Raw genomic sequence first — 11308 nt, 5'->3', positions numbered from 1 at the left:
AGTATTTGTCTTTACTTAAGTGTGCTTGACTCTATCAGTTTTCATAGAGCAAGTTGAACATTATATTTTATTGGCCATGGTGAATTAAAACACCTAAATTCTGATACTGCCTACATTAACAATAACAACCAAACTAATTGTACTTTGTACTTTATTTTCAAATTTCTCTACTTCAAGAATTGTGTGCCAAATGACAACATTGGATGATGTCTGACCAAGCATGTCTTTGAAGTTGACATAAAAATGCTAAAGCAAACATCAGAGCTCTTCTCTTCAAATCCTCGGTGAGTAATGAGAAACGTATCCAATATTATTTGAACGAACTCTAGCTATTTTTTTTTTCATTTTTTATTCAGAGACATTCACCATGTAAAGCACTTTAAACATGATTACAAATTAGATGATATAGTGATTCTATAGCATGTTGTAAGATGTTTGTCAAACTCCCCTTTTAGTTATGAAAATGTATATATCTAGTTTGATATTTCAGAAAGTTTTTTGTGTTCATTGTACTTCTAGCCGCTAGCCACTATGTACAAGTTCTACAAATTAGCCTCATACCCATGTTTTTTATTTAAAAGAGATCTATGAATTTTGAAATAAACTTTTTCATGCTAAATCTATTGAAAAAAAAAGAAAAAGAAAAGACTTGGAAGATCAAGTTTACATCAAGCTTGCCAGGATATGAGTGAAAAAAAAAATCTCTCATTGAGAATGATTACTAGACTATGTGCAGTGGTATTTTCCTGTCATATTTCTTTATTGACCTTTGTTGTGGTATAAAAATATTTGTATTGTACATACAAAACATTTTCAAGAAATTATGTGAAATAAAGTACTCACCGAAGGTGGTAATTAAACAATACAAAGTCCCAGAATGGTAATGAAGTTCAATATCTCTGTAAGTAAATGATGATCTGTCGTTTTGAAGTTAATAGATAATCTTAAGCAAGAATTAAAATTAAAAAAAACAACAACAAAAGAGCAGACACATACATATAGTCTTGATTTAGTTCATTGATGTGATTTGTGTCCCGTGATAATCAGAAACTTGACTGTTTTAGCAAAATTCATCTTGCAAAAGAGGACAAGAGTTAGTTAATTTTCAAACGATTAAGTTCTTTGTAACTCAAGGTTCATGTAAATGTAGCACAGTACTCCTACATGTATGCTTTAGAAAAGCATTGATAATAATGCAGTCATGAATTTTCCATATTAAATGGGTTTTTTTTTTCTCTCTGCTTATATAGCTAATAAAAGAGGCTTGTGCTGTTTTATCTCATCCACAGTGAAAATTTCCAGCATTGTTTTGAAAGAGGAGATCGTCAATATGACTCTGCCATAAACTCAAGCCAAAGTTTCTCCAGCAGTGCTGCAAATTCACAGACCATGGCCTCCCAAATGGAGAATTCTCAGTCCAGCTCATTTGATATGTTCTCCCAGATGATGATGTCACAGCAACAGACTTATTCTCAACAAAATGAGGTGAAATATGATATGATATTCATGGAAAGATTGCAGGCATGAAGGCAAACTTCCATGTTACTCTGTGTGGCACACTATTGGTCGTTAGTACAATTTTATTTTCAGTTGTTCACAGTGTAATTGTTTACTGTCATAGTTTCAGTGATTGATGTCATAAATTTGTGTGTGTGTACATGTGTGTGTGTTCATGTTTTTATTTTTTATCGTTTTAATATATATTTTTCTATCTTGCATGTACTTGTATATATCCCATTCAAACCAACAGAGATTTGAACAAATGTATTTTCTACGTAACCAGGAATCTGGTGATATACATTATAGCATCTTTAATATGTGAGAGACAAAGGCTGTTCCACATCTAAATACATACAGCATCAGAGCAGTGATGGTCAAAGCTCTGTAACCGTAGCGATCATTGCTTCACATGGACTAAATGCACACAGAAGCTTTGATCATGCAAAAATACATAATTGTAGGTGTGATGAGTAGAGTGCGCAGAGTAGGGCACTGATTATATCATGCTAAACAGTCTGTTACCAGTGTGTACAGTGAAGGATTTTGTAATATGTTTATTGCAACTGGGTCAAGTAGAGAAATGAGCTGAGCCTTTTGAATGTTTTGAACAAGAGTGCAGAATGAAGATGATGGGCTGAAAGGGAGATGATTACAGTAAATACAGTGTATTTAAAGTTAGATATATTAGTGTGAGCAAACATTTCATGGCAACCCTAGTCAAAAGCTTGCGTCTTTGTTTGTTTGTTTGTTTGTCTTTTAAAGAGACACAGTACACATGTATCGATATGTTTATACGTTAAAGACTGTGTCCTGTGACATTTAATCCTTTTATCCTCTCATTTGATACACAGTTTATTGTTACTGTAAAACATGATATATTCGCGGCACGAAATTTTCGCGAATTGGAGCCGACGGCCTTTTTCTTGGCAAGAAATTTTCGCGAATTGCCTCTTGCGTTCAATGCATACAGTGTAGATAAGAAATTTCGCATGCATTTTAATTTCGCGAATCTTGTCGCTCGCGAAATTCGCGAAATTAAAATGCACGCGAACATTTCTCGTTTTACAGTATATGAAGTGATTGTTGGGTTGTAGGTGTAATTCTAGATAGTACATGCAGCGATTTGCTTTCACTTTGATACAGAATGCATCATCGAAATTCTACATGAAGTATATGTCCAAGCCACCATTGTTCCAGAAAGAAAATTCATCAAGGAAACCGTCCCTAACCAGACGCAGGAGCATGCAGGAAATACAGGACCTCAACAGAGAGAAGGCTAAGGAAAGAGATGATAGGTATGCTAAACTCAACAATCAATTCATTGGTACAGTGCACTCCCGTTATAACGAACACGGTTACAACGAAATTTCGTTATAACGAAGTAAAACTTCTGGTCCCAAAATTATCGCCATTGAAGTCTGTGGTACAAAATTCGCTTATAACGAACACGGTTATAGCGAAATTTCCGTTATAACGAAATCTTTTCTGAGCACCACTGACAGAGAAAAACAAAAGAAATGTGCTCCGTTATAACGAAATGCGAATCGCTTCCGAAAATACGTAGCGGAATAAGCATTTATAGCGTCTGTGCATGGGCGAACGCTTCACATCACTGTGTACGTATTCGCTCCTTGTGTCCTGCACAGTTTCCGAGGGGGACTTGCATTATTGTAATACAGCAATCTGAAATTAAACAAGGTTTGTTTTATTGTTCCGAAGGTACTTTATTACAAAACACACAGATTCTTATACACCTAAGTGTCCGTTGGTTCGGAAATGAAATAGGGTTTGTTATTACGAACATTTTGGCGTTATTCAAACAGTTCGTTATTACTAAAGTTCATTAAACCGACAATGAGATATGGTTCTTATTACAACGGTTCGTTAGTCAGGAAATGATAGGAATTCTAGACTTTCGTTAATCGGAACATTAAAAAAAGTTTCGTTAATCCAAAGGTGAAGAAGGTGTGTCCACTAACAAAACTTGGGAATTGCAAACTTCATAATCGTCTTAAGATAACCGAACCTACGAAATAACTGACCTTTCGCATTTTTTTTTTTGGGGGGGGGGGGATTTACAAACCTTCTTCGGAATAACAAACCTTATTTCATTGTCGGATTAAAAAACCTTCGGAACAGTGAATCATTCTAATTTTTTCATTTACAAACCTTCGGAATGACGAAACTCATTTCATTTTCCGATCAATGAGCCTTCGGAAAACGAACAATATATTTATATCGAAATTATGAACTTTCGGAATAACGAATCGTCGGAAAAGCGAAGCTTCAAAATAATGAACAAACCTTTGGATTCCCGGGAATGGCGAAACTTTGGAACAAAGAGTCTTTCGGAGTAACGAACTTAAGAAAATACTCTTTGGAATAAATCTGTAACGGAATCCTTAACTATCATTTTCTATACGACTTATTGTGTGACAAAAACCAACTTTATGCTGTTTTTTAAATGTAACATCCAAACGAAATTAAGAAGGTACCATCCCATTTCACATAGCTATCCAGTGTATGATGAGTATTCAACAAACATAATATGACATATTTATGGGTGGTTACCTTGTTTTTGTTATATATTGTATTTGTTCGGTTATAACGAAATTTCGTTATAACGAAAGAAAATGGCCAGTCCCGAGCATTTCGTAATAACGGGAGTGCACTGTAGTATGTACGGTATATTCCACGTTTTTCAACATCAAACATTCAATTCTATTACAATATGTATGTACCTTTTTTTAGGATCGTTCTGTTCTGGACATCCCAGCCATTTCGAAATCAATTTTCTTGAAATAAATGTTGAATTCCTCTTTGAAGTACATGCTCTTTCATATTTTGTAAGAGGTTTCTCCTTATCTCAACAAAAAATGTTAGAAACCTGAAGTAAGGTCTCAACCAAAGCTATACGACCCCTTTAAATGACATTTTTTAAACACTTTTAGTAGGCTTTTATTCAAGTGTGTTCTGATGTATTAGTGTCAAGACTAGACTTGCCAAAATTTTACTTAACAAGCTGGTATTGTAATGGAAGCTCATTAATTTAAATTGCCAAAGCCATTGTAAAAATCCACATATTCTCCAAGTCCAGGAGTAGTGGTTTTGCTAGATTGTTTTAGATATTGATGTGACAATCTGCTGATAAAAATTTGAAGGAAGGCTTAAACTGATGTGATTGTGGTACCATTTTACAAGTAATAGTCACATGATAATTAGATGGTATTTTCACTTTGACGATGCACAAATATGTTCTGATGCAAACATACAAGTGTATGCACTGCCCTTTGGTATGTACCGGTAGTGCTGGCTGGTCACAATTGTTACTTTCCTTCATTCACTTTTTATGTTAGAGATCTCATCAACACCTTCATAGCCATTGTGAAGGAGTGTTCAAATGAAGTCAAACATGCGACATCTGCCATAAAGAAGGACTTGGATTCAAACATCGCTGAGACGACAAAACGAAGTGCAGATCTCATCACAAAAAGTATGTTATAATGAAATCCTAATCTTAGGTATGCACTTGATAGCATAACATTATCTCTTGATGATGTATGATTGACAGTGGTCTTCCACCTACTGTACGCAGCAACCTTTATGTGCCATAACCGTATACGCTGTTATTTTCGTGAATGAGGAGGTCATAGACATTTTCGTTAGATGTTGTTTTTCGCGAACTGACGCCGACGCTAACGTAAATCCACTATTACCCAAGCACATGGAGATATATTCGCGTGCTTTTAAATTCGCGATCCAACTGTGATTTGCGAAATTCATGAAAATTAAACCCTCGCAAAAATAACAGCTTATACAGTATCCATTTTCAAATGATTCATGACATATGCAAAGTAATGCACAGGTTAGAGTGCGTTAGCAGAGATGCAGATTCGAGTGTCAGAGACTCCAACTCTCCCGTTTTCGACGGGAGATCTCCCGCCGAAAACCCATTTTTGCAAAATCTCCCGTTCTCCCGTTTGAGATTTAATTTCTCCCGCCCTGGCTCTCTGTCTCCCGTTGGAAAGGATTTCTTACTTTATTACTATCGTGTGTTGAAAAAATAAGCCTTAGATAGTACAAGAGCGCATCTAGAACCCTAGGAACTTCGCGCTTCGCACACATCAATTTGGAGTCTCCCGTTTGCTAGGGGTTTCAGGCGGGAGAATCTCCAGATCAGAAGGTGCTTTGGGTTGGAGTCTCTGGAGTGTATTTACAATGGTGAAACATGCACGACATTGTGCATACTCTAGAGTGAGCTGCATCTCCACTAACATCACAAACTTAAACCTGTGCATTATTTGATAAAAATGGGTCTATGAACTATTATTCTTGTACACTGTACCTTTATGGGTGAATACCAGTCAGCTACATGTAGAACTTGCTCAAAAGTCAAGATGTTCAAAGATATTGTTCCAAGCACTGAGCACGAGCTTTAATAGAAGCTTAGAAGTGATTGATTGTGTGCTTGTAACTGATTAAGTTTGCACTTGTAAAGTATATACATTGTAACATCAGTGAGTGTGCAGTTATGCTTTTTGCTGCACACTCTTTACACTCCCCTGCATCTTAGTAAGAAAATAAAGAGCACATGTGTGACTCATTTCAGTGCTTGTGATTGGCTACATTCTTGAACCTTTGTTATAAGAAGCATTGTCTTCAAATCCTGGGGGGGAAAAAAATCTGCTACAAGTTTTGCAGAATGCAAGTGAAACTGCTGGTAGAAAGTACAAATCTATCTTAGTACATATTCATCTTATAGTCATTGTAACAGGAAAACATGTTTTTGTAGTTTTTACACTGAGCTTCGTGTAAACACTTCATTGAGATATGGCATCATCATATGTTATTCAGATTAAATTGTGGTGCCTAACATATATGAGGTAGCTTTACAAGTCAGATCATTCAATAATCAGTATTGTGTTCACGTCGTGCATATCTGTTGTATATGAATAACCACTTATTTCTTGTTTTACTGTACCATGTGGTTGGTTTGCAATGATGGCTTGTATGCATCACTGGTTTTGGATTTTAAAGCGCATCTGCTGTTACACAGCCAGATGAACATCTAGATATACTGTGCACTCTCTCATATGTTTGCATGAGGACAAATATTTCTCAGAAACCACATACATTATACCTTTTCCATCTTACTATGCAGTCACTGGGGAGCTCTCACAGTACCACAAGCAGCTCATTGACATGTTGAAGACCAGAGAAGACCATGACACTCAAATTCAGAGCTTGATGGAAACCATTGCCTCTGTAAGTATGAATGTAATGTATGATTTCCTTCACCCTTACATGTACATCCTTGCAAATTGATTTCATTAGAGTAAACTTAAAGAAACCTGTCTTGAGTTTAAAATGAAAATCCCCTCCATGGCAAAGTAGACTTCAGTATTCCCTTGACTTGATATATCCATATACTAAGAGCTGCATACAGTGAAAAGAGAGAAAAAAGAGTGGTGTGAATGGCATCATTTTCATCAGCTAGTATGAATTCACAATGTCATCCTGTAGTCTTGGGTGTGGGTAGGAGGTATTTCTGATTGTTGATTTCAATCTTCAATTTGATTTTCTATGTCATTAGAAGAAAAAAAATGGCATAAGTTTGTAAACCAGGGACTTTTATATTCATGAATATTTGACACCAGGACATGGCTCATTTGAATGTGTGCGTGTTTATTTCCAATACCCTACATTTGTGCAATATTTTCATCTCTGAGTATGATTTCACAGTATCACCCTGTAGTCTTGGGTGTGTGTAGGTGGTTTTTTAAATCACTAAGTAGATTCTTCAGTTTGATTTTCTTTGTCATTTGAAGAAAAAAAAACGGCAGAAGTTTGTAAAGTACCGGTAGAGACTTTCATATTCATAAAGATTCAACACCAGGACATGCCTCGTCAGCATATATGTTTGTTTAGGTATGGTACCTTACTCTTTGTACTTCTTTTTGAAGGATGTTTGTCTACTATTACATGAAATATCTAATGTGCACTATTTCTGATTGCTATGTCTAAATTGGTCATGAATTGCTTGACTTGTGTTCAACAAAAGTGAAGCAATGAGTGAAAATAAATGTTAACTTCTTTTCCCCGACCTGTACAGAAAGACGCACAGATTAGAATCTTGGAATCTGAACTGGATTTAGCAAAGAAGGACAGGAATGAGCATTTGTTGAAAGCCATGTTAGACATGTGCACAGAGCAGCAGAGCTTGACAAGGCAACACTTGGATAAGGTCCATGAAGGCCAGCTGAACATCACGGAGCAGCAAACCAAGCTGTTGGAGGAAACTGAAAAGAGCCATGCCACCTTGTCAAAGGTCACAGCAGCATGTGATGCAGGTGCTTCGGCAAGTGGACACCATGTAGGAGCTCCACAGGGTAATCCACAGCGAGACAGGATGGGACATTATCCTTCTTCCACATCTGCTCTAGCTGATGGTGCAGTTGGTGCCAGACAAAGGCACGTATCTGGTCCAGTGTGGAGTGGAAATGTGTTACAGCCAAAGTCAATGGAACAATCCAATTTTACCAGAGCAAACTCCTCTAACCAGGGGAACAGCCACTACTTCAATCCGTCAGTTCAGCAGCCACCAATGGTCAATCGTGAAAGATGTGGTGGAGCGAATACTCGCCCAGCCTCAAATCTCTTCCAGAATCAATCAGCTAGTGCCCAAAGTACAGATTTCCATTCTGATATATCTACATATGATTATTGCATGCCACAACATCTTACAAGGCAAGCTACTGCTCAATACAATCAACCCCCCTCAAATCAAAGGTTGATGGCACATGAGTCTTACCCTATTGGTCAGCACTCAGGAATAGTGCAGAACTTTTCTCGTGAGCAGCAGAGCATTTCAGTATCATCTGGCTTCCAAGGACTTGGAAACAGGCCATCCTGTATCAGCCACTTTGCCAACAAATTCAGCAGCCCAAACTATGATGCAACTGGAAAGCAACTCTGGAGCAAGAAAAATGTGGGACCTTCTCCAGTTGCAGCTGTAGCTCCTCAAATGCACAAGGAAAATTCTGTCCCTGACATTCAGAGCACTCAGTCAGCATCACAGCCCAGACGTCAAAAATGCACACAAAAGTCAAGGAGTAGGACCCACTTTGGATCAAGGAAGAGGCAAAAAAGAGCTCGTACAGTAGCGGTACAGCCACAGAGGAAGTCTGCACGCATATCAGCCAGAGACAGCCAGTGTGGGGATGAAGATTCAAACACTACCAGTGCTCCGGCACCAGCACAATCAGGAAAACAAAGGAAACGCAAGAGTGCCCAAACAGGTGACATGTATAAATGTCAACAGTCCCACCAGAGGAACATGACTGAAGCTCTTGCAAGTGCAGTAAACAGTACAGAGAGATGCAGAAGTAATGCCAGCAACCAGCAGTGTAGTGGCCCTGCGTCATATGTGATGCCAGCTAAAACAAGGCAGCGTATGTACCAGCAACCAAGGGGTATTCCTGGTGTGAACACAATACCTTTCAAATCTAAGCCTCTGGAGAAATATTCCACAGATGTCCTGGAGAGTTATTCCTCTGAAGACTCATGTGATGAGGATGAGTACTCTTTTCAAGATGAGCCCAAGGAACTGCACAGGGAGACCAGCCAGAAGGTACACCCAGACACTAGAAGGAATTCTACCTCTGTCTTGAAGGTAGAGCAGGCAGTTGAAGAGGTGTTTTCAAAGAAGTGAGTATCTTATATTAGAAATACTCAACACTTTCTTGTCACTGAGATATTTCATTCATTTCTGTGAGTAATGCATTTGACATCATTTTTTTTTTTTTGGGGGGGGGGGGGGGGTGCTTTACCAGAATCAAGTCTGGCTTTCATGAAGTCTATTGACACTAGGCCAAAATTCAAGACCATGTTTGTCCAGATTGAATGCTATTATTATGCAATTAATGAATATTGATAAACTTCATCATTGCAGTCCATAATACATTTTTTTTTATATAAAAGCTCACCTTTATGTGATTTCTGCTAAATATCTCTGGAGATGTAGTGGATATTACAATATCTTGCATTTAATATTAGCTCAGCGTACAAAGGTATTCAGCCAGGATGAAGGAAGGCATCATTTGCATTCTCTTTAATTTTTATTGAATGTTCACAGCATCTTTCCATGGCTTCAATATACTATTCAGGGAAATAAGATGATACTGCTATGAATTGGATATGGTAGTAAGTGTACTGCATGAGCCTTCATTCTTAGCCACAAAAAGCCAATTTATTCTTCAACCTTTTGCAATGTTTTTACAAAATAACAGCTTCAGTGTATGAGACAAAGAAATGACATTTTTTTTTCAGGTCAATTTTGACATATGCAAAATCCAGAAAGACCAAGCTCACACCAGCTTCACAGCCTAGAAAGAAATTACCAAGTGGTCAGTTGCACCTGTCTAATGAAGATGTGGTGGTCATTGAGACTGACCAACACTTTGGACAAGAGGACACACAAGGTGAGTTAAACTTTGTTATGGAAGGTTTCCCTCATGTTTAAAAAGGAGTTGATTATGCATTCTTTGGAGTATCAGTATCTGTGTGATACATTGTAATAACCTTCCTGTTTCTTGTGAAGCATGCATGAGATTAGCATTTCAACATTTTACCGGGTCAGTTCAAAACACCATAGCATTGTGCTTCAGAAAGCACTCACATTTTTTTTTCATTGTTTTTGATATATTCATACACTTTGAAATTGTGTCAAATGGTAGATAAGTTTCCAAATTTTCATTTCTTGAACAGATGTGCTTCAGTAAGAAACTGTTCCTTCTTTGTTCACCATATTACCTTGCAGTTTTATTGCTGTGATATCTTCGGATTTACACAGGTTTTGCCATTATGGTCCTGAACCTTAGCTAGATCACAATGTGTAGTCATCTTGCAGCAGAAATTTACCACTGAGGCCTCCAGAAATAAATCTGTGTTTTCGGTTTTTATTTATATGTCATATATTTATTTATCTATTTATTTATTTTTTTGAGGGTGAGTGCTGTTTGAATTAAGCAGTTTTGTGCAAGTTTGTGTGCTTGCAGCAATTTTGAAACAACACCATCATTTGATAATCTTTAAAAACAATTCAAATATAGATGGCATATTTTCAAGCATTTTTCTCTGAGAGTTAGTGAAAATCGTGAAAATTACCTTGGGTCAAATTTTGTTTTTATATACCCAGCATCTTCCAGAAAGCACTTGGTTCCAGAAAGGATTCCAGTCTTGAAAGTGACGAAGTGCGAATGACAGCTCTCAGGAGATTTACTTTTCTTTGAAACTGGCCGGAGTCCATAGGTAAAAGCTCACCTAAATTCTATTAATGCCATTTTGCACTTGAAAGACATTGATAAGTTACAGTCACTCTCAATTGATGAAAATAGAGTATTATCACCTGTTACACATTGCGAATTCAGTTATTGTACTGTATGTCATTGGAAAATACTTCCCAAGTAATATTGAAATACCAAGATAAGAAACTAGTAAGATAGTATAAATTGAAAATGCCTCATGAAGAAGCACAGAAGAATTGTATCAGCTGTATAGAGAGTCCATGCAGATGAATTTATACTTTCAGCTTTGTAAGTAAGCATGTAGAGCAATATATTGTTCATGCCTGCTTGATATCCAGGTACCCAGAATGATGAGGACTGCAAACAGTCCTTGTGGTCATCGTTGATATCTCCTGGTGTGAAAAGTCAGCTTCCAGAGCCTTGCGGCTCAGAATTTGACTCCGAGAGCTCACAAGACTGTTATTCAGTCGCAGCCCCTTTGAAAAGCAAGAGAAGTCAACAGG

General features: G+C 37.4%; 1 protein-coding gene across 1 annotated transcript; it reads left to right on the top strand.

Annotated features, from left to right (window-relative positions):
* The first annotated feature begins 207 nt into the window (after window positions 1–207).
* LOC139724030 (uncharacterized) lies at window positions 208–9211 on the top strand. The gene is made up of 6 exons (XM_071635227.1): window positions 208–284; window positions 1290–1485; window positions 2644–2795; window positions 4857–4993; window positions 6662–6765; window positions 7613–9211. Exons 1-6 carry the CDS (start codon window positions 244–246, stop codon window positions 9209–9211), a joined length of 2229 nt encoding a protein of 742 aa, XP_071491328.1. The 5' UTR covers window positions 208–243.
* Window positions 9212–11308: the final 2097 nt, after the last annotated feature.

The sequence above is a fragment of the Diadema antillarum genome, unplaced genomic scaffold (assembly GCF_040938485.1).
Source record: "Diadema antillarum isolate AM-2024a unplaced genomic scaffold, OU_Dant_1.0 scf00000205, whole genome shotgun sequence".
NCBI classification, from domain to species: Eukaryota; Metazoa; Echinodermata; class Echinoidea; order Diadematoida; family Diadematidae; genus Diadema; species Diadema antillarum.
The sequence above is the reverse complement of the archived record's forward strand: the minus strand, read 5'-3'. Positions and strand labels throughout refer to the sequence as shown.

Bases quoted from the DNA above. Each gene is read 5' to 3' on its own strand.
- LOC139724030 (XM_071635227.1), top strand. From the start codon at position 244: ATGCTAAAGCAAACATCAGAGCTCTTCTCTTCAAATCCTCG. The intron at 285-1,289 runs GTGAGTAATGAG...TCTCATCCACAG, and splicing joins CTCTTCTCTTCAAATCCTCG to TGAAAATTTCCAGCATTGTT. The intron at 4,994-6,661 runs GTATGTTATAAT...CTTACTATGCAG, and splicing joins TGCAGATCTCATCACAAAAA to TCACTGGGGAGCTCTCACAG.